At 38.7% G+C, this 24,322-nt stretch overlaps 1 protein-coding gene across 6 annotated transcripts in view; it reads left to right on the top strand.

Annotated features, from left to right (window-relative positions):
• LAMA2 (laminin subunit alpha 2) overlaps positions 1-24,322 on the top strand; it is a 515,150-nt gene that overhangs the window by 369,258 nt on the left and 121,570 nt on the right. For 5 of the 6 annotated variants that reach the window (XM_058172079.1, XM_058172060.1, XM_058172043.1 and 2 more), the window contains 5 exons: positions 2,885-2,971; positions 4,040-4,233; positions 12,078-12,220; positions 14,242-14,340; positions 22,053-22,164. In XM_058172079.1, the coding sequence (XP_058028062.1) occupies positions 2,885-2,971; positions 4,040-4,233; positions 12,078-12,220; positions 14,242-14,340; positions 22,053-22,164 (635 nt within the window). The remainder of the gene's footprint in view (positions 1-2,884; positions 2,972-4,039; positions 4,234-12,077; positions 12,221-14,241; positions 14,341-22,052; positions 22,165-24,322) is intronic. The other variant, XM_058172053.1, reaches the window with a different exon arrangement.

Below are 24,322 nucleotides of genomic sequence, written 5' to 3'. Positions count from 1 at the left end.
GACGGGGCGTCTGAGGGCGGTCTTGGTGATATTGTCTGGGATGAGTTTGACCCTGTGGCTCCCGAGGACATGGACAGGTTGCTGGGTAGACTGAATGCCACCACGTGTTTACTGGACCCGTGCCCCTCCTGGCTGGTGCTGGCCACTCAGGAGGTGACACGAGGCTGACTCCAGGCGATTACGAGCGCTTCCTTGTTGGAGGGAGTCTTTCCCGCCGCCTTGAAAGAGGCGGTGGTGAGGCCCCTCCTCAAGAAGCCTTCCCTGGACCGGCTATTTTAGGTAATTATCGTCCGGTCTCCAACCCGCCGCGCGAAGGTTGTAGAGAGTATGGTGGCATATCAGTTTCCTCCACCTGGAGGAAACTGTCTATCTAGACCCGTTCCAGTCCGGCTTCCGGCCCGGTTACAGCACTGAGACGGCTTTGGTCGCGTTGGTGGATGATCTCTGGAGGGCCAGGGATAGGGGTTGTTCCTCTGCCCTGGTCCTATTAGACCTCTCAGCGGCTTTTGATACCATCGACCATGGTATCCTGCTGCGCCGGTTGGAGGGACTGGGAGTGAGAGGCACCGTTTATCGGTGGTTCTCCTCCTATCTCTCCGACCGGTCGCAGACGGTGTTGACGGGGGTCAGAGGGCGACTCCGCGGCGCCTCACTTGTGGGTGCCGCAGGGCCGATTCTCTCGCCCCTTCTGTTCAACATCTATATGAAGCCGCTGGGTGAGATCATCAGTGGCTTCGGTGTGAGGTACCAGCTGTACGCTAATGACACCCAGCTGTACTTTTCCACACCGGGCCACCCCAATGAAGCTATTGAAGTGCTGTCCCGGTGTTTGGAAGCCGTACGGGTCTGGATGGGGAGAAACAGGCTCAAGCTCAATCCCTCCAAGACGGAGTGGCTGTGGATGCCGGCATCCCGGTACAGTCAGCTGAGTCCACGGCTGACTGTTGGGAGCGAGTCATTGGCCCCGATGGAGAGGGTGCGCAACTTGGGCGTTCTCCTGGATGAACGGCTGTCTTTTGAAGACCACCTGACGGCCGTCTCCAGAAGAGCTTTTCACCAGGTTCGCCTGGTGCGCCAGCTGCGCCCCTTTCTAGACCGGGATGCCTTGTGCACAGTCAGTCACGCCCTCGTGACATCTCGTCTGGATTACTGCAATGCTCTCTACATGGGGTTCCCCTTGAGGGGCATCCGGAGGCTTCAGTTAGTCCAGAACGCGGCTGCGCGGGTGATAGAGGGAGCCCCTCGTGGCTCCCGCGTGACACCTATCCTGCGCAGACTGCACTGGCTACCTGTGGCCTTCCGGGTGCGCTTCAAGGTTTTGGTGAACGTCTTCAAAGCGCTCCATGGCATAGGGCCGGGCTATTTACGGGACCGCCTACTGCTACCGAATACCTCCCACCGCCCCGTGCGCCTCACAGAGAGGGACTCTCAGGGTGCCGTCGGTAGCGTCAGTGTCGTCTGGCGACGCCCAGGAAGGGCCTTCTCTGTGGGGGCTCCCGCCCTTTGGAACGAACTCCCCCCGGGACTCCGTCAACTTCCGGACCTCCGAACCTTTCGTCGCGAGCTTAAAACGCATTTATTCATCTGTGCAGGACTGGGTTAGTTTTTTAAATTTATGGGTTTTAATTGGGTTTTTATTATTTATTCTAAATTTTTAATTTCGGCCCAATTGAATAAGTTTTTTAATTGTATTTTAATTGTGTTTATATTGTAACATTATTGTGTATTTTATTTGGCTGTGAACCGCCCTGAGTCCTTCGGGAGAAGGGCGGTATAGAAATTTAAATAATAAATAAATAAATAAATAAATAAATAAGTATTAACTACATACAATATACATAACACTTCTTTATTTAAGGTTTCTTGCTACACCAATGCTGTAAGTTAGGTTGATCTGAAAGAAAGTTACTCAGACCAACCCAAAAGATATTCAAAACACTTTCATGGTGATATTCCATAGCTTCCATAATGGAATAGAAAATAAACATATATCACACTTGTCTGTGTTAGCCTAACTAGAAGAGATCCATTCTATAAACTTCATTAACAATTATAACTTATGTTTTTTTAATCTCCTAAACTATACTATACTTTGACTGTAGTGTGACTTGATCATAGATATTGTTTGCTGAATGTCTGCACATATATAATTTGAAATCATTTTTATGGAAATATAGTATGTTAATATTTGAGGAAATATTGATATTAAATAAGAGACCATGGGTTTTAAAAGTGAAAGGCAAAAAAAAAAAGCTATGCTAAGCTGTAACAAGAAAATTGTAGCTTCATATGCACATATCTATTGAAACTCTTTGAACTTTCATGCCATTGAAAATTATAATAAATGTAAATAAATAAAGTTGGATGTACTCCCTTTCAAATTATATCTTCCAAAACAATACACAAATAGATTTAAGATCTTCTCCTAGTTTCATGGTTCTTTACTTTCTAAAATCACATACATTGTACTTTTAGAAGCATTATAAGACTTCCACATAATGCAGGTTATGTGATATCTGCCTATATTTAAGTTATTGGGCCACAGTGGTTAGAGTGCAGTACTTTAGGCTACTTCTGCTGCCTGCCAGCTGACTCAAATCTCACCAGGCTCAAGAGTGACTTAGTCTTCCATCCTTCTGAAGTGGGTAAAATGAGAACCCAAATTGTTAGGGGCAATATCCTGACTCTGTAAACCGCTTAGAGAGGGCTGTAAAGCAATATATAAGTCTAAATGCTATTGCTATTGTTATTTTAGAAATAAAACAATTTAAACTGATAGCATGACTTAGAGAAGCAGAGATTTAAAGTATATGTGAAGCTCTTCTTTGGAGCTAATATGTCTTCAGTAAAGAAAAGAATTAACGGTGTTATTTTTTTATACAAGTTTCAGTCCCTCGTGTATTGTTGAAGGAGTTAACGATTACCGATGTACAGCTTGCCCACCTGGATATGAAGGACAATACTGTGAAAGGTAAGGTGAGATATTTAAAAGAATCAAAATGAAAATATTTTGCAACAGGCCACTTCGAGAATCAGCAGAGGTGCAAATATTAAAATAGACAAACTAGGTGTGTGTGTGTGTGTGTGTGTGTGTGTGTGTGTACACACATACACAAATTCAGTATGTCTGTGTTAGTCTAATTGAAAGACATTCCACAAACTTTTATCCATTAGCAATTATAATGAAAGGAATATGTTTTTAATCTCATAATTGATGCTGTAACTCTAAAGTGATAAATTATGTGCAAGATATTAGCAATCATTTCATGATCTAATGAGCCATTTGATTTCTAGGATGTAATACATATTTCAGTGGGCAGAGCTATTTGATTAGGTGAAGATTTCATGGTGTTTCTCTGATACTTCCTTCATAACTTTCTATTAAACAATAGAAAGCACTCACTTTCTTCCCCATAACTAAGCAATGCAAAAGTCAGCATGTCCATTCTGCATCCATAAGTATATTGTTTATAAAGCACAGTTTCTCAATGTTATGGGCATTTATTTATTTATATTAATATGTTAAATATTTAACATATTATAAATAAAAAAAGACAATAGCAATAGAAGAAAATTCATAGAAGAGAAACAATAATTGTCCTTGTAGAGAAAAAAAAATGGAAATTATATTGATTAAAGAATGTAATACTTGTTGAACAGTAATTTCAAGAAGAAAATCAAGCAAATGGATATTAAGAATGTGAAAAAGTTGGTTGTAAAATGCATAAAACATAAACTATGGAATGGTTGGTGTGTATGTTAGATTGGCTTTCATCTTGTGCTGCTGAATAGGGAATAAAAGTACTCCTCTACTCCGAAGTATGTACATGAATTTTGATACAATTATTCCTCAGGATAATGTAGAAAACTGCATCAATTTCAGCTTGCATTTCTATATCCTAAGAACTCTTTCATTTAAAATTGTGTACAATACAAATGTAATTAACAGAATTAATCATAAGTATATCTTGACTCATTCATAGAAAGCCATTTGCACTGGAATTCTAAAGTTCTTTCTATTACATTTTTCAATCTTTAGATGTTCTCCTGGATACACTGGGAACCCAAAAGTTCCTGGTGGATCTTGTCAAGAATGTGAGTGTCATCCACATGGTTCGCTGCCTGTTCCTTGTGACCCTCTCACTGGACAATGTGTGTGCAAGCCTGGATCTACTGGCTGGAAGTGTGCAGGATGTGAACCCTGGCATGCTCGTGAAGGCATAGCATGTGTTTGTATGTACATTAATGTTTATTAACAGTAGGTCTGGAAATTTGGTAGCTTGGTTTATTCTTCAAGTATAAAATCCTTCTCAGATAAGTTCTTACAATTCAGCAGATTCCTGCTATGTTTTGAACCAAGGGTGCTATTAAGCAGGTTCTGACAGGTTCTGGAGAACCAGTAGCAGAAATTTTTGAGTAGTTTGGAGAACCGGCAAATACCACCTCTGGCTGGCCCCAGAGTGGGGTGGGAATGGAGATTTTGCAATATCCTTCCCCTGGAGTGGGGTGGGAATGGAGATTTTGCAGTATCCTTCCTCTGGATTGGGGTGGGAATGGAGATTTTGCAGTATCCTTCCCCTGCCATGCCCACCAAGTTACCTCACATCCACCAAGCCACACCCATGGAACCTGATAGTAAAAAAAAGTTGAATTCCATCACTGGTTTGAACGTATATGAGCTTTGTTGTATTCAACTGATCTCCTTAGTTTAATGGTTCCCTAAATCACTGATAATCTAAGAAGGTTCTATAAATGTCAAAAATAACACTAAAATTACATTTCTAATGGCCAAAGTCTTACAAGATTATCAAATCTTAAAAAGTATCGTGGAAGGTTTCAAATGAAAATGTGAGATTTGGTAAACTTGAAATTTTTTTGGCAATTTTAATTTTATTTAATATTAAACAAACCATAATCCCCTTTTCAGTCTTTCCCATCCTGTTGTCAAATTCTTTGACAGATAGTTTGCACTATTTAATGTTTGTGTGCACTCCTTAACATCAAGCAAATGATTATCTGTGTTTTATTGTTTTGGGGGTGGGAGGCTGCATTCAAGTCAGAAAATATTTCTTCACAAAGTTCTTCCCAACTTTTTTTCTCAAAGTTATTTTTAGACATCCTTAACTCCAGTTCAGCAATGACGCTATTGATAGTTTCTTTCCCCACTTCTTATACATTCCTTTTCTTTTAATATTGCATACGTTCTTGTAACTGTGAAATGATACACTGTTCCTGCTTTTTGTCCTTAGCACATTATTAAATTCTTGTTTAATTTCTACACCTGAGCCTATCAAAATGAAATTAAAATATATTGGATAGGCAAGAAAATGATCAGTCATAAGTGAATTTAATTCCCTTTTTTGACATATAAAATATTCTTAATCAGCTAACATGCTTCCTAATTAAGCAAATATTTGCTTGAAATAATACCTGGAAAAACTTAATCATAGCAAGAAAGCAAACTCCTTGTGGAAAAGGTAAACCATATTTTCACTTCAAGGCTGCTGTAAAGGTAGATAATATATGCAGAGATTAAATTTTTAGAATGGGTAAAGATCTAAATAGGTTTTTTATACATATTATAGATACTCATATTACAATACAGAATAGTTTTAACTGGTTTTAAAGCAGTTAATATAACATTTTTAAAAGCAATAAAAAAACAGTTAAGGCCCTAAGGAAAAGTAGACTCTTTAATAGACTCCAGATTAAAATTCTGGAATATTTTCCTCAACAAAGCAGGGATATGGTATGGTGGTTTCAGTCTTAAAAGATCAGAATTATGCAAATTTTGGAATACAGATAGTCCTCAATTTACAAACACATTTGGAACCAGAATTTCTGTTGCTAAGTAAGTCAGTTGTTAAGTGAGTCATGCCCAATTTTATGACCTTTTTGGCCATGACTGTTAACCAAATCACCACAGTTTTTAAATGAACTTGGCTTCCTCCATTTACTTTGCTTGTTGAAAATTAGCTGTGAAGATCACATATAATGATCACATGACCCCAGGATGCTGCAACTATTGTAAATATATGCCCAGTTTCGAGGTGCCCAAATTTTGATCATATGAACATCGGGATGCTGCAATGGTCATTGCGAAGAAGAGTTCTAATTCACTTTTGGAAAAAAAAAATGTGCTATTGTATCTGGTAAATGGTCGCTGAACAAGTCCTCTTAGTTAAGGACTACCTCTATCAGGCATGTCCACTACTAACACTAAAAGATCATCTTTAAAAACTCTGATTTCCAGCATCAAGTGTGTGTGTATGTGAGAGAAAATATTGCACACATTATGAAAAGTAAACAAAACTGTAAATTATAATACCTGTAATCATTTGCCAAAGAAAGAGGAAATTTATTTTGCTAAGCAGCTAATCAAGGCTTCTCTTCCTTGCCACCCTTGCATTCCACCTGCTTCACAGGTGAACAGTTCTCTCAAGTCAAATACATTAATTATATAGACAAGCGACTTGCAACTTTTTAAACAGAAGAGTGATTGTTAGCTTTCTACTACATTTAAACACATGATGTTGTATTAGCTTCTGTAACATAGATGCATACATGTTATTTTAAGATTAGATAGATAGATAGATAGATAGATAGATAGATAGATAGATAGATAGATAGATAGATAGATAGATAGGAAGACAGACAGACGGACAGACAGACAGACAATCCAATATACCAACAATATATCCAAATCTACCAAAAAAAACCAATTATGATATTCCCCAGCCCTTGAAGGCATGTACTATAATGACTCAATAGTCTTCAATACTGCAAGCATGCTTTAGGGGTGTCAAACTCAAGGCCTACAGGCCAGATTCAGCCCACGGGGTGCTCAGATCTGGCCCACAGGGCCGACCTGGAAACAGTGAAGGACCGGCCTGCAGTGCCTCTGCCAGTGAAAACACAGCCCTCTCAAGCTCCGTTTGCACTGGCAGAGGGTTGCAGGAGGTCATTGTAGTCGAAAATGAACCTCATGAGGGTCGCAGGAGGCCCTCTCGAGCTCCCTTTTCACTGGCAGAGGGTTGTAGGAAGCTGTCGCAGCCGAAAACACAGCTCGGGAGCCTGTTTTCATTGGCAGACCACAACCACCACAGGTGCCCCCAACATGAGTGCTGTCGAGCTGTCCATGCCCACCCTGTCCATGTCGACCCTGGCCCCCAAGGTCAAACACAACCTTGATGCAGCCTTCAATGAAATAGAGTTTGACACCCCTGCTTTAGCTCAAGAAAGTTCACCTTTAAAGTAGGCTTGAATCGTTCTTTGTTTTAAGTTAACAAATTTTCCACCAGCAAAATCTGCTCCAACCCTAAAAGTGGGATGGGGGCAATTCTAGCATTGCTTTTGAATCCTTCTGCAAAACCTCAAAAGCTCCTTCAAAGCAAACTTTGAAGAATTTGAGGACGAAAGAAGGGGTCTCAAGCAATCATCTGCTTAGGAAAAACTTAATTTCATCCAGTGTGCTTCCAATTAATGCCTTGCTGAAATGCTGCATGGTTTTTGCTTTTCTCCATGAATAACTGTAATCATCTTGGCTATAATGCTGTATTTGTTAGCAGTGAACACTAATTCTTACTGACAGTTTTATAGACTAAACTGTGGTGATATTTAGTCATGTATAAATTATATAATTATCATTTTGTAACATTTCCATTGCTCCAGTTTAATCCAGTCTTTGAGTAACTGCACCTTGTCTCTTTTATTAAAAAAGGGACAATAATGTGTCTCCTCTTTTCAATTCAATTTTCAACCCAGAGATATTAATTCATGCTAAATGTTCATAGACCACATAACAGGAAACAATTATTTGTTAATTTAGAGTATTTTCATGTCTTTTTAGGCAATTCAGGTTTTTTATCATGCTGAATTAAGTTGGTTTTCATTTGCATCCCTTTTTATAGTATTTATTGTCTATTGCCTTGAGCTTAAATAGAAAAAAAAAAAGTAAAACCAGGAAATCTAATAGTGTGCTGCTATTTGCTGACTTAATACAACAAATTATTCCTTTTTGGGTTTTTTCAAAATCTAGGCCTTTCTGTTATTTAGTTGATTAATAGTCCCTGAACGACTACCTAACAAAACTGCACCATTCCTTGACCAGCAAGTAGATGTTATGTAAAATTCACAACTTGGTGTAAATCCTTATGTTAGACATGGGGGCATACTTTCTCTTTGTGTGATAAAGAGAACATAAGAAAACTTAGATCACTAACAGATTTTTCAGATATGCATACATAAAGTAGAAAATATTGCCTTCTTTGCATGAGCAATTATGATGTATTTCAGTTCATGCAACAAATCAGTGGTGGAGAGCATGATGTGCAAGGCAAAAAAAAAAGGAAAAGGAAGTAACTGAGAAGTAACTTCTCAGTGCTTCCTTGTACAATCCCCAATTGCCTTCTTGTTTCATTAAATCAATTTGTCTCTCCCCTAGTGATTTGCTTTGCCGTTTTATCTAGTTCTGCAGTTGAAATGTACTTTTCTGCACTGACTGAAGCAACACATACCTGTTTTTCAAAGGAGAAAAATCTGTCCTAAATTTAATTGGATATAGAATAGCACAAGGTGGGATAAAAGTTCATCAAATGTTGACTTGAAGGAATACATCTCTTAACTGGGTAAGGAATTTTGGGCATGCAAATGTACACAAGCACGCATGCTGGCAAACGGTTGCTTGGGATATAACAGTTTATGTCCAGACGCTTTTAGATGTCATTCCATTACTAGAAAGGGAACATGCAACTTTTCAAACTTGAACTGTACATGTAAGGATGAAAGTAACAGTCCAACAAATGGAAGTTGCGCCCTTGTAATTTGTGGTAAGGCTTAGGGAGCCATGAGAATGACTATAATCTATTCCAGGGGTCTCCAACCTTGGTCCCTTTAAGACTTTTGGACTTCAACTCCCAGAGTTCCTCAGCCAGCAAAGCTTTTTTCCCCTCTGTATTATTAAGAAATGTAGAATTACTGATCTTCTACTATGCTCAGTATTCATTTGAAGTTGCATGTTTAATACAGATAGTCCTCGACTTGCGACCTTAACGGAGCTTGCTCATTATGTTCATAAGTCGTGACAGCTGTAAAGTGGGTTATCATGCGACTGACTCTTATTTTATAACCTTTTCTGCAGAACTCATCAAGCGAGTGCTACAGTTCAGTGAGCCCATTTTTCACTAGGGGGCATTTTTTGCCGAAAACCAGAAGTAAATGTCAGTTTTCGGCAAAAATATCATAAATTATAGTCACGTGACTATGGGATGCTGTACACAACCACAAATGTGGGCTAGTTGCCAAGCATCTGAAACACTGTCTTGTGACCATATGGGGGGGAGCTGTCATAACTTTGGAGCCAGGTCGTAAATACCTTTTGAGGAGTCCATCGTAACATCAAACAGTTCAGTCATAAATCAAGGACTACCTGTATTTTCTTTCTGGCCAAGTGACCGGGTTCAGATGATGATGAAATAAAATCATTACATTCGTCAATAAATTAATCCCTGTATTAGTAGATTAACTGAAACTCCTTTTTGTTTTACCTAATGCCTTCCTAACCCAGTCAGAGAAGAGGATGGCCTTGCCTGTTATGGGAAGTGAAGATGCTGCAAGCCAGAACAGGGGCAATTGGGATGGGCAACAAGGAGACTATTAGTTTTTTTGCTTGCCCACAGACGGATGGAGAACATTGCAAATGAACCATGGGGAAGAGCCTTTAGTGACAAATTAAAGCTGTTTCATGAATCAGTTGGGTGCAAAGTAAGAATAGCCTGGAGTTATTAACATACTATGGTAAATTGCAGACAAGGACAAGGCCTTAGGCAATCATCTATAAATATGAAATTCGAATCACCAGAGAGGGAAGAATGTCGAGAAAAAGACTTATTTGATGATCATGTATCTTTTTTTTTTCTTTGTTTTAAAAGCTTATCATTTCATTCTAATGGACAAGATTCCTTAGCACATCAGAGTGAGGAATTGAGAACTAACCTAGCATTGAATCATAGGCAATTCTTATTTCATTCAACATTTTAAATTTATTTTTTACTTATTTATTAAATTTCTGCACTGCCCAATTCACGTAAGTGATATATTCAAAGTAAGGAAAATATAATTTCCTGTTTAACCGCAGAATAATAATCTTTCTATGTAGAATTTATTTATTTATTTATTTATTAATCAAACTTATATACCGCACCATCTCCCGTAGGACTCAGGGCGGTTCACAGGCATATTAAAACAATATAATAAATAAACATTAAAACCCAGTTAAAACTAAATATTATCATGGCCTGATCACTAAAACAGTAAAAACCAATAAAAACCCCATTAAAATATGCTAAAACCTTTTATCTTAGGCTAGTCCTGCACGCTGAAACAATAGAGTCTTCAGTTCACGTCTGAAGGTCCGGAGGTCGGGTAGTTGTCGTAATCCTGGAGGAAGCTCGTTCCACAGGGCTGGTGCTGCCACAGAGAAGGCCCTCCCCCTGGGGGCCGCCAACCTACATTGTTTGGTCGACGGCACCCTGAGGAGGCCCACTCTGTGGGAGCGCACAGGTCGTTGGGAGGCAATCGGCGGCAGAAGGCGGTCTCGAAGGTATCCCGGTCCTAAGCCATGGAGCGCTTTAAAGGTGGTAACCAAGACCTTGAATTGCACCCGAAAGACTACCGGTAGCCAGTGCAGGCCGTGCAGGATAGATGTTATATGGGAGCAACGCGGTGCTCCCTCTATCACCCGCGCGGCCGGAATGGGATTCCTACTTGAAGAAATCATAATATACGTAGATGGCTAGCTGTTTACAATAGCTTTAAAATGTAGTTATTCGTTGTTTAAAACTGCATCTCAAAATGCAGTTATTCGTTGTATGTCCAAATATTGTCAAAGTAGTTCAGTAAGGTTGCCCATTAAAAACTAAGTGGATCGATAAATAGACTTCTTTCACCACAAAAAACAAAGAGATGCTGATTAATTTAAATAAATCATAAACAAGGATTTAAACTAGGAGCTTATTAGCTTGTTTCTTGAAATTTTTACTCACTAGCCTGGTTCATAAACCAGGCTTCATGACATAGTTTGTTTAGCTTTAACTTAGCATATCATTAAAATTTAACCACTCGAGGGTGTAGGGTTAGATTTTTGTGCCCTGAAGACCAAAAGGATCTAGTGATGTTAGAATGGTGGGTTGGCTTGTCTAGATAGTTTTTTGTGGATACTTCTCAATTAAAAAAAAATATTGTGCAATCACCGTTTCATTGAATTTTGAGGATCAGACTTCATTGTCTTTTGTGTTTTCCTCCTTTTTTTTTTCTTACCTCAAAAATATTGCTAAGGGGAGAAAGGGGAAATCACATTGCAATATTAGTGGATCCAGATCTTTCCATCTGGAAATGTATATTGGAATATGCACTATTCACTTACTACATATTCCCTAAATTATCCTGTGCCTTGTTCTCTACATCAAGTTTCTGCACTCTTGTGCATAATTCCCAGCCTTGAGTGTCAAATATTACCAATATACTTCCTTAAAATGCTCCTATTATTATCTCTTCTTTGACTGGCATTGTTTCAATAGCTTTACCACTATTTCTAACCATTACTCTCTAATTTAAATCTCTGCTATTAATACTGATATATAATTGAAATGGGTCTTACGTAGCTATTAATTTGTTCAAATCTTCCCTTGCCCTTTGCCCTTCTATCCTTCTGTGCTATTCCTCCCCACCTAAACTAAATAAGACTTTGTTGCTGCTCTAGACTGTGCAATGTGATTTGTGTTTGTTATTCTAAAAATTGTATATTGAGCTCTTATCTAAAGAGTATTTTATGTCACATTGACCTTCTCACTAGATCTGGACAATTTTATATCCATTTATCCCATCTACTAGAGACATCTTTTGTTTTTCCACCTTTTATTGCTCCATGAATTTTTAGGAACCAGTTACTAAATGTTAGTGGCCTTATATTTTGGACAACTTTATGTATGTTATAAAATGCTTTTCAGTTGAAATAAGAAGTATTTGCCTCAGATGTTGAACAGGAATAAATATTTTTTTTAATTGTCTTTTCCACACAGCTTGCGATGATGAGTGCACTGGTGTCCTTCTTCATGACTTGGATCAGTTAAATCAGATGATTCTACGTGTTAATCTTAGCGGACCACTTTATCCACCATATAAAATGCTTTATTCTTTTGAAAATACAACCCACGAATTAAAGGTATAATCAAGTCCATCAGCATGGTTTGGATCTCCCGTAGTAGCATTATTTTAATCAACATATGTTATTGTGCTTAGATTTTAGCAAAACATGGGTTAATGGTTTAATTGCTTTAGCTATTATCATAATGAATTGATTTTTCAATTCTTCTGATTGAAGAAAAATAACAGTATAAACAAAGCATAGAGGTATTGAAAATGTTGGGATTCATTGTTGGAATGTGTTTTTCTGCAACAACTACAGCAGTATTCAGTCAGTAGAGGGCAGTGTTTACAAGTTTGTATTTATGGTATATATACTTTATGTTCTTTTGTTTTAAGTAGAGTTTCCTGTTTCCTGTTACATTTAAACAGTTAAGCAGTAAAGCACATGTTGACCGTACACTTTATATGGTCTGTGGTGAGAGATAGATAGATAGATAGATAGATAGATAGATAGATAGATAGATAGATAGATAGATAGATAGATAGATAGATATAACTATAGATATAGATATATAACACATACATGTTTTATATATAACACATATATGTTATGTATATATATCACATATATATTTCTATGTCTTGGCATATTCGGATCTTTTCCCGTATAAGGTTGAGAGTATATTGGTGATGTTTTGACGAGGTCTCACTCATCATCTTCAGGTGGTGCTTTCGGCTTCGTGCTTCTGTGAGCAAAGCGTGGTCGGAGCTGCCGTCTCTCTATAAATACGGTGGGGAGGTGGGGAGTGTTGCTGTGAGCGGGTTGGCTGGCTGTGTGGTTGCCTCTTGAATGGTAGATGGAATGGGTGTTTGCAGATTGGTCAAGGTGGGAAGTGTTGCTGTGAGTGGGTTGGTTGGCTGTGTGGTTGCCTCTTGATTGGTAGATGGAGTGGGTGTTTGCAGATTGGTCAGCTGTTTCATAGCATCCTGTGTGGGTGTGGTCCTAGTCTTTTGTTCCTGAGCTTTGGTGTTGTGGCCTCTGGAGTTCTGTGATGTGATGTCTTGAGCAGATGGCTGTGATGCAGCATCCCAGGCCCTGGCCTGGCTCCTAGTCCGAGGTCCTGTCGTGTGTTCCTGGCATGTGTCAGCTTGCTTTGCGTGGGGATCGGACGTGGTGCCAGCATGGCCTGGCTTCTGGATGGTGGTTGTGTTTTGTCTGTGGGATGGGTTTGGGTTTGAATCTGGTGAGGATGATCGGTGGTGGCGTTGTGTGTTATCCTGGGTCCGGTGTCAATTTTCATGGCTCTGACTCATTTGTTGACTAAGGCTGATTTCCAGATGTCTGGTAGGCGGGAGGTGTCATCCCGTTTGTTCATGTTGTGGGGGGTGCTTTTCTATTTTGATGGCTTCCATAATTAATCTCTTGTTATAGTGTTCAGTTTTGGAGATTAATTTGGTTCCTTCAAAATCAATTTCAGCACAAAGCTGAAAACAACAGCCTGAAGATGACGAATGAGACTTTGTCGAAACATTGCCAAGACACTTCCAATTTTACGCGGAACAAAACCCGAATAACCAAAGACCTACATACAAACACCCGCGAAAACCTCAGAAATATATATATACATACACACAGAGAGAGAATTTCTAACATAAACAACCTGTCAAGGGCCAGGGAAATGAAAAGATTCAGGCAGTTCAAATGAGTATAAAGATTTAGTTCAAGCTTAATCTCTCTACAAGAATCTGAGCTACTAAGATTCAAGGGAAATGCAAGGTAGGCTGGACTTAGATCTCTTGTGGGTGTATAGAGACTAATTTGCCCCCTCCCTTAGGCTTAGCCTGGCCATCTCCTACATAACCTTTCTAACATGTAATATCTTTAAGCAGGCACTTTACATATTTAATAATGGTAAATTTAGCCATATGCATGTATGCTATTTCTTCTGCATAAAGATATTCAGATAAATTATTTTCATATACATCCTTACAGTAATTGAGATTAAGATGGAGCTTCATTAACCAGTATGGAAAGCACACATTTTTCTACTAGTAGTATTGCACCCACAATGTAAATGTTCTTTTTTTCCTCCTCAGCATTTATTGTCACCTCAGCAAGCACCAGAAAGACTTCTTAATTTGGCACAGAAGAATTTAGATACTCTTGTGATAGAAATGGATGAATTGCTGACAAGGGTGAGTTTGACAAGCAAATAGCAAATAAATGAATTCTGAATTCATTTAAAATAATGAGATCTCATGACTTTATCTCAGCTTACTGGAGCCACATTCCATCTGTACTTTCTTTGTAATGTCTGTATGCAAGAAACACACAGGACATTGATGATATGATATTTTTTAATGGATTGATTGATGAATTCATTACCAGCATTTGTGGTGCCACCTACTTGAGAAACGCTAGGCTACTCCCAGGGATAATTTAACAAAGACTTCTGGTAGTAGCATTGGAAGCTGTTCTACATCTCAGAAGAAAACATTTATAAAATTAAAAACTTTGATGAATTAACCAGGACCATGTCTATCTACTAACCCATCCATCCAAACCAGTATAAAGCAAGAAGTGGAATCAAACTTCAAAAGGAAGGGAATATTGTCAGTTTATCAGTGTTCTGCCCCAGCTGACCAATACAAAAATATAAAACATAATAATTTGATCAGGACCCCATTAGAGCAGCAAAAATCCCCATCTGCATTTCCAGAATATACTCTGTACATTTGTCTTGCTTGCAAGACAAAAACAAACATATAACTGAACAATTGCTCAAAGGAATAAGATGCAAAGACACCAACTTATAATTCTCTAGTCATCAGTAGTCACAAAAAGGGATAAGGCTATTTGGCAACTGCCTGATTCAAAACTCACTCTATTCCAAGCACGGTTCTCAGTTTTATTTGTTAAATGAGATGAAATATCTATAGGTACAGGGATCTCAGAAAGTGAACTCTTTTCAACAGAACCAGCATATCTGATATCTCAGCACATTAGGGCATATTCGATATTCTGTGATTTATTTCTCCCCGTCTTTCTTTGAAGAAAGGTCTGTGGTCTCTTCTTTGATAGTGATGAAGTTTTCAGCTGGTTGTTTACAGCCTGGTTTCCTGAATTCTTTCTGTGTGCAGAAGCAACTTGGATGAAATAAATAAATTAAAATACAAACACATTTCCTATTTGCTGTACTCATGGTTGTAGGTTACAGGCGAAAACATTCCAACCAATGATTACAGACTTCTGGCATGTAAAAATGGCCAAAGTTGTCAGTGTGGAAGGTAGGAGAGGAGTTGTCTTAGAGCAACTAAAAATCCCCAGTTCTCCACAAAAAGAAAAGAAATAAATTACAAGCACATAAACTCATCTCTATACCACTCAAATACAATATGGGGCAAAGAGAAGCCATAGCAATAACAATAGTATTTAAACTTATATACCACTTCACATATCAACATATTGCCCCCAACAACCTGGGTCCTCATTTTACCGACCTCAAAAGTATGGAAGGCTGAGTCAACCTTGAGCTGGTGGGACTGGAACTGCCAAACTGCTGGCACCCAGCAGTCAACAGAAGTAGCCCACAGTACTGCATTCTAACCATTGTGCCACCATGGTTCAAGGTACAAAAAGTAGATTCTTATCAATTTCATTTCAGTTTCTCACTGGCAAAATCAGCTCACCTCAACCCTTGCTGTGTTTTAAAGTGAGCAATATGAATATGAATCTGACTATTTTTTTAAAAATGAGTTTTTGCAGGAGGATTTATGAATTCATTGAAACTTCCCTCTTCAAGAGCCACGAAGAAAATATTATGTCGACTGAAACCCAAGAGATGGGAAATAGGGTTTGTCTAAAGTTCCCACCAAGAAGCTGGAAATCCCAGCTAGTTGAGCTAGAAATTAATTTGTACAATGGCTGAATGCTGACAATGATGTGGGACCACATAGCTCCAAAATAGATCTCAAAAGCCCTATGTGGAATGGCCCAGTGCTGAAATGCACTTGGCTCTGATATTCCTCCTTTTAATGGCATAATCGAAAAAGAAAATACTCAAAGTGTATTTCCTTCTTAGAATATTTACTACGGAATGAAACCCCTAGGACTATGCATTTCTTTCAAAAGATGTGCTTTGGAATGCAAAAGACCAGATTTCAAATAATTAAAGCAGCTGGAGTTTTTGCATGGCTGCTTTAGAAGTTGGATCGCATGGGGCCAGGATTGTGGAGACACTAGGCTACCGCTAGGCTACCGCTAGGCTACCGCTGGGCTACTGTGCCAGGTTACACTGGTTTTAAAATTAATATGTTTTTTCTTAAGCCTTCCTTTTATAATGAAGGTATTGGCTATTTTATATCTCTGTGGACAAAATTCTGTCAACAGTCAGCAAATTAAAATACAAACACATTTCCTATTTGCTGTACTCATGGTTGTAGGTTACAGGCGAAAACATTCCAACCAATGATTACAGACTTCTGGCATGTAAAATGGCCAAAGTTGTCAGTGTGGAAGGTAGGAGAGGAGTTGTCTTAGAGCAACTAAAAATCCCCATCTGCATTTCCAGAATATACTCTGTACATTTGTCTTGCTTGCAAGACAAAAACAAACATATAACTGAACAATTGCTCAAAGGAATAAGATGCAAAGACACCAACTTATAATTCTCTAGTCATCAGTAGTCACAAAAAGGGATAAGGCTATTTGGCAACTGCCTGATTCAAAACTCACTCTATTCCAAGCACGGTTCTCAGTTTTATTTGTTAAATGAGATGAAATATCTATAGGTACAGGGATCTCAGAAAGTGAACTCTTTTCAACAGAACCAGCATATCTGATATCTCAGCACATTAGGGCATATTCGATATTCTGTGATTTATTTCTCCCCGTCTTTCTTTGAAGAAAGGTCTGTGGTCTCTTCTTTGATAGTGATGAAGTTTTCAGCTGGTTGTTTACAGCCTGGTTTCCTGAATTCTTTCTGTGTGCAGAAGCAACTTGGATGAAATAAATAAATTAAAATAAACGATGGCAATCGTTTATTTTATATCTCTGTGGACAAAATTCTGTCAACAGTCAGCAAATTAAAATAAACGATGGCAATCGTTTATTTTATATCTCTGTGGACAAAATTCTGTCAACAGTCATAAATTAAAATAAACGATGGCAATCGTTTATTTTATATCTCTGTGGACAAAATTCTGTCAACAGTCATAAATTAAAATAAACGATGGCAATCGTTTATTTTATATCTCTGTGGACAAAATTCTGTCAACAGTCAGCAAATTAAAATACAAACACATTTCCTATTTGCTGTACTCATGGTTGTAGGTTACAGGCGAAAACATTCCAACCAATGATTACAGACTTCTGGCATGTAAAAATGGCCAAAGTTGTCAGTGTGGAAGGTAGGAGAGGAGTTGTCTTAGAGCAACTAAAAATCCCCAGTTCTCCACAAAAAGAAAAGAAATAAATTACAAGCACATAAACTCATCTCTATACCACTCAAATACAATATGGGGCAAAGAGAAGCCATAGCAATAACAATAGTATTTAAACTTATATACCACTTCACATATCAACATATTGCCCCCAACAACCTGGGTCCTCATTTTACCGACCTCAAAAGTATGGAAGGCTGAGTCAACCTTGAGCTGGTGGGACTGGAACTGCCAAACTGCTGGCACCCAGCAGTCAACAGAAGTAGCCCACAGTACTGCATTCTAACCATTGTGCCACCATGGTTCAAGGTACAAAAAGTAGATTCTTATCAATTTCATTTCAGTTTCTCACTGGCAAAATCAGCTCACCTCAACCCTTGCTGTGTTTTAAAGTGAGCAATATGAATATGAATCTGACTATTTTTTTAAAAATGAGTTGTTGCAGGAGGATTTATGAATTCATTGAAACTTCCCTCTTCAAGAGCCACGAAGAAAATATTATGTCGACTGAAACCCAAGAGATGGGAAATAGGGTTTGTCTAAAGTTCCCACCAAGAAGCTGGAAATCCCAGCTAGTTGAGCTAGAAATTAATTTGTACAATGGCTGAATGCTGACAATGATGTGGGACCACATAGCTCCAAAATAGATCTCAAAAGCCCTATGTGGAATGGCCCAGTGCTGAAATGCACTTGGCTCTGATATTCCTCCTTTTAATGGCATAATCGAAAAAGAAAATACTCAAAGTGTATTTCCTTCTTAGAATATTTACTACGGAATGAAACCCCTAGGACTATGCATTTCTTTCAAAAGATGTGCTTTGGAATGCAAAAGACCAGATTTCAAATAATTAAAGCAGCTGGAGTTTTTGCATGGCTGCTTTAGAAGTTGGATCGCATGGGGCCAGGATTGTGGAGACGCTAGGCTACCGCTAGGCTACTGTGCCAGGTTACACTGGTTTTTAAAATTAATATGTTTTTTTTCTTAAGCCTTCCTTTTATAATGAAGGTATTGGCTATTTTTATATCTCTGCGGACAAAAATTCTGTCAACAGTCAGCAAATTAAAATAAACGATGGCAATCGTTTATTTTATATGCACTCTTCTATATGTTTTTGTTAATCACAAAGTACCAAAATGAAACGTACGCTTACATTTAGCATGTTTTTAATTTTTTAAATTTGTAATGCCATTTCTTTAAAAGGGAAGTGCAAAGAAATAATAAATTTTAATTTGTAACTCAACAGAGGCACACAGCAAGAGGGGAAAAAAATCCTGCATCAAAATCAAATCTCAGTTGTGATTTAGATCCTATCAAGCAAACCTCATTTAGAAAAGAGGGGTGAAAAGTCTGTTATTAAAACCTTTGTTTTCTGGAAGTAAAATCCTCCTGAGATGACACCTCTGCTGCTGGTTATTCTTTTCATTAGTTAAAAACTACAAACTTACAGAAACTGGAAATTTCCTTCGTTACCAGGTAGAGGATTATAGATCCATAGAAAGTGTGCCACCTAGTGATTAAAAAAAGAAAAACTGAACTGACTCTACATTGATGAAATTTGGATGTTTGCTAGACAAACTCAAAATCCATATTGAACAATATGCTTATTCTGTGCGTTCAAAAATGTCCAAGTATTGAAAATATCCCTAATCTCTTTATTCGGAAGTATGTTAGAAAAATCATAAAAGAAAATAATGGATTAAGGAAAGAAAAAAAAATGCTATTAATTTTATGGTCAGATAACTGACCATGCTGACAAAATCAACATGGTCAGTATCTAAAGAGGAAGTGTGTTTCAACTGCCCAATTCCTTGGCTAAAGAAAACTTTAGGAGGTGAAAAAATAATAATGATGATAAATGATACACAAGATAAAAATAGAAGCCAATTTTGATACAGAGAGTGGATCTTCGGAGAATAAAATTGTTAGTTCTACCTTCAATATATAATCTCCCTATATGGCAGTTTTGGCGAAACTTTTTCTTGTTGCGTGCCAAAAGTGTGTGTGTGCATGCACGATAGCGCGCACATGTGCTGGCACCCATAATGCAATACACGCCCCACCTGCGCATGCACGCATCCCCCCGCCCTGTTTTGGGCCTGGAAAGCCTCCTGCACGAAATGTTGCTGGCCCCAAGCCTCTAGCTGGGAGGGAGATTATCCTCAGGCCTCAGCTCCTGCTGCTGCCGGGGAAGCAGCAGTTCAAGAATCCCCAGCGCAATCCCTCCCGCCAGAAGCCTGCTCGGGCGAGGAGACAGGGAAGACCCAGCTCAGGGGGGCGGTTCTCAAGCTGCCGCTTCCCTGGCAGTGGCAGGAGCAGCTGGCGGGGCAGAGACAGCGGCGGCAGGCCATAAATAAATAATAAAAAAATAATATTTTTATATTGTTTGTATCTTTTTTTGTTAAATTCACTGTAGTAAAAAAAATCGTTAAAAACATTTTAATAATTGATTTGGGTTAGTAAATTTATAATGTAACTAAATGATAATTTACCAATCTATGGCTCTATTAGTTTATAAGGGATATCACGCACCAGGAATTAGGTCCCATAAAATATATTGGGCTCATTTCTATATCACTGTATTTATACATTATATTAAGGCAAAAGGTGTTCAGTTTGGATCTAACGTGTTATGTGAAGCCGGCAGTATATGATTTATTCAATAAACAAAGGGCCACATTAATAATGTGAAGCCGGCCAATGAGGTTTCCTAGATCTGTATTGTATTGGCTAGTAGAAAAGAGAATCTTATCAATTTCCTTCTTCCCAGAGTTCTGTCTGATCATGTAATAAGTTTTAAGCTTCCCCCCACCTCATATGGCAAGACATTACAGAGGCCAAAGGGTCTCTAGGCATATAAATTAATGTATTTCACTTTGCAGCTTCTCAGGTTAACGTTCCCTATACTATTGGAAACCAACATTCACTGAGAGTTCGGAATCTAAGTGATACGGTATAATTTCAATATCATTTTATTTCCATATTTCTAACTGGTTGGATATCTATGATATGAACAATAGCAAAACAATCTCTCTCTAGACCAGGGGTGTCAAACTAGATTTCATTGAGGGCCACATCAAGGTTGTGTTTGACCTTGGGGGGGCAGGATGTGTGTGGCCAGGGGGGGTGGCTAGCTCGATGTCACTTCTGATGGTGCCTGTGGTGGCCCAAGTGCTCTCCCAGAGAAAACGGGCTGCCGAGCTCCGTTTTCAGCTGCAACAGCCTCTTGCAACCCTCTGCCAGTGAAAACAGAGCTTGGGACCCTCCCGAGCTTCATTTTCCCTGGCAGACACATTGCAGGCCAGCCCTTCGCTGTGTCCAGGGTTTAACACTCCTGCTCTAGACTATGTTTTGTTTTGTACTTATATTCTTTCCAATACACCTGACAAATTAGATCCACTGGATATTAACTTCCAGTGTCAAGGAGATGGCAGATTCAACATATCTGATATTTATTTACTTCTTTAGCAATATAATAATGAAAGGAGAATGGGGAAAATGTGAATTGCTATTTTTCATCTGTCCCACAAAGGATATATTTAGAACTGTGATTTCTATTGCAAAGTGGGAAGGTTTACTGTTGATAAATCACATATGGGTATATGTCAGGTGCAAGAAGTCAGGAACCAGGATAGAGTTCAAAAGTACTATAAGTTTCTTTCATGCTACCTATATGACAAAATTCAATGTGCCTTTGGTGTATAGCCATGCTGGCCACTTGACCATGGAAAATGTCTTTGGACAATGCTGTCTCCCTCGTCCCTCTGTCAAAAAATGGAGATGAGCACTGTGCCCTAGAGTTGGACATGACTTGACAAGGAAACTTTTACCATACAAGAATATGAACTACTAATGGTCAAGGAAATTTGTGCCAAATAAAAGTCAATACACTTCAAGTGGGGCCTCAGTCTCTTGTGAGGGCATAGAGACTCTGAACTAATGATGCGTTTGACCCCACCCTCAGGCTCAGCCTGGTCATCTCATACCGTGTAGTCATATAAACAAATTATGAATTGTTCATTAAAACTACTCTCAGAAGTGCTGCTTAAGTGTTCTTAACTAAGTGTCATGTAGCACTAAAATCAATAGGACTGAAGTGCCTAATAAAATCCTAAGAGATCCATTATTTCAATTGGGACACCAATATTTTCATCAGACGTAGAGTCTTACATATTTAAAGGTGGGAATAAATCCAATTTTTTTTTGTCCAAAATTCCTTTGTGTCCTATTCTTTTCAACGTGTTCTCCAAGAAATGAAAAATTGAGCCTGTGGTGGCCCCTTAATGATAGAAGTGGTTATAAAATGTAATTGTGTACTTGGGAAGAGTATGTGTCACTTCCAGTATATCTGATCAATAATTCATTGATCTCTTTTTGCTTGAGGAAAGGTTTCCAAGTATATTCAGACAGATGGAGTATCTCCTTGTCATGTTCATTAATTACACTTTTCTTTAATCTGTATTGCCAGGCGACCAAGGTGACAGCAGATGGGGAACAAACTGGACAGGATGCTAAGACAACTAATGAGAGAGCGAAGTCGCTTGGACAGCTCATCAAAGTCACCCTCCAGGCTGCAGAAGGTAAGAAAGGGAAAATGCCAATGGTGTCTCGAGGAAAGGAAAGCAGCACATTTTTAAGAATAATTATATAAGACATTGAACAAGAGTTTTATAAAATGAGAGGATTGGTTGATTAAAATACTGGACTTTTGTGTTAAACTACAGAAACTATTGTCAAATAATTGCAGGCTTCCTGCAATCTGAGGAGGGTAGTTTGTTGATAAATTGGCAATTACGACCACAGAACAGCAGAAATTAAATGTTCTCCTTCAGGAGCGTTTTTAGTCTAGAAGAATAGCTATTATGATTAAATAACTAATGGGTAATTTCTGTTTTGCTGTTGTTTATTTTCAACTCAGTGAAATTTTCGTTTAAGAGGAGAAGAAAAAAAGCACCGTGTAGTTTTAGTACTCTACAAGGTGCATTAAGAGTACATTTTTAATTTCTCAAAATGGCTTTAAAAATACACTATTTCTTGCTGAAAACGAACATCTGCTTGCAAATGGATAGATATACATGCATCTTGAGACTCGGCAAATTATATCCCTTAAAGGAATTTGATTCCGTGAACTTCAGAGTGCAATTGGGAATAGTAATTAGAAGGTATTAAGCAATATTTAGGGATGATAAAACATACTAAATAAAGAAGACCAGACAGATATAATTTTTATTGTAAACTTGATATTCTTAGAACTGAGGTGTGATTCTTTTCCAGCAATGCTGAGTAAAATACCTTGCACACAGAGGTGGACTGCTACCGGTTCACACCGGTTCTTCCGAACCAGATGTTAATTTTCTGAGCAGTTCAGAGAACTGGTTGTTGGAAGAAATCTTTTCCCACTTTACAGGGCTAATCCTGCAAGGGAGGCAAGAAGGAAACATTCTGGTATGCCTGTATTTCTAGCCTGGTGCTTTAAGTGTTTTCAGAAACTGCCTCTGGGTTAAGCTTGTTACATTGTAAGCCTTACACCCAGACTTTTTGTCTGTAGACTGAGCTTCTCTGGAGCAAGCTTGGCATTGTCTGATTTTTTTTACTGCCTTTGTGGGGGCATGTGAGCTTTCCTTAAATCTGGATGATTACCTAAGGATATCTTGTGAGGTGAGTGAGACCAGCTGGTATCTTTAAGTGGTGCAAATGGATCTAATGATTGCTTCTCCTGGGTGGGAAACTGTGCTTTGTCAGTTCACTGAGCACAGGAGTTTCTTGTCTATGGGTCTAAGGGTCATCCATGTCATGGTTGTTCCAAAGGTGCTTTTTTCAAGAGGCAACTGGACTTTCTTGGTTTCCAGAAAGTACAGTTGCCTCTTGAAAAAGCACCTTTGGGACAGGAGTCTCTTGCATGGCTTCAGAGTGGGCAAGGCAGATGGTTGCTCACTGATAATAACTGGATCCTCCTTCCAATTTGTTTTAGTTTTCTCTCATGATAATATGGCAGCAAAGTAACATGGCACCAATTGTAGAAAGTTAGCACCTACCCCTCTCCTAGAAGAATGAAATATTTTGAGAAATATAAAAAAGGAAAAATATATTTCCCTGAATGAGAAATGGAGAAACATGTTTTCTTAGAGGGAGAAAGCAGCTTCCACCTGCCTTAATAGCCCATAGAAGATGTCAGCACTTAAGTGATAAAGAGATAGATATTCATAGGCAAAAATTTCCTGCAGCAAGGTCTGAACAAAGGCAGAATGGATTAGCCCTCACTCAAAATGTTAATTTGTTAATTTGTCTCTTTAGCTCAACATTTTGTAGCCCAAATATGCCCACCCACTTTCTGGAGAGCTTAAATGACCTCTTTGCTAAAGGGTTTCACTTTATGAGCAAGAGTAACTTGGCTGCTGATAGTTATCCTTGTATTTTAACTATTTTAATTCCTCAATGTTCTCTGGCAACCTGCCTGATTCGTAACTCCGGGTGGCAGGTATTGCTGAGGAAAAGGAAGATATTCAGGCAGAATGGTCTAGGTTTCCATGATGGCTGTGACTCATTGATCTTCAGTGTGTATTCCCCCATTTCTAATCTAATGGCTGGTATTTAGGGCCGCTCTTTGCAAGCAAAGAAGCTTTTTGTATTTTTGTACAGGTAATCCTTGATTTACAACAGTTCATTTAGTGACCATTCAAAGTTACAAAGGCACTGAAATATGATCGTTTTTTACATTTACGACCGTTGCAGCATCTC

The sequence above is a fragment of the Ahaetulla prasina genome, chromosome 1, assembly GCF_028640845.1.
Source record: "Ahaetulla prasina isolate Xishuangbanna chromosome 1, ASM2864084v1, whole genome shotgun sequence".
In the NCBI taxonomy this organism is placed as follows: Eukaryota; Metazoa; Chordata; class Lepidosauria; order Squamata; family Colubridae; genus Ahaetulla; species Ahaetulla prasina.
This window is presented reverse-complemented; position numbering and strand designations above follow the sequence as displayed.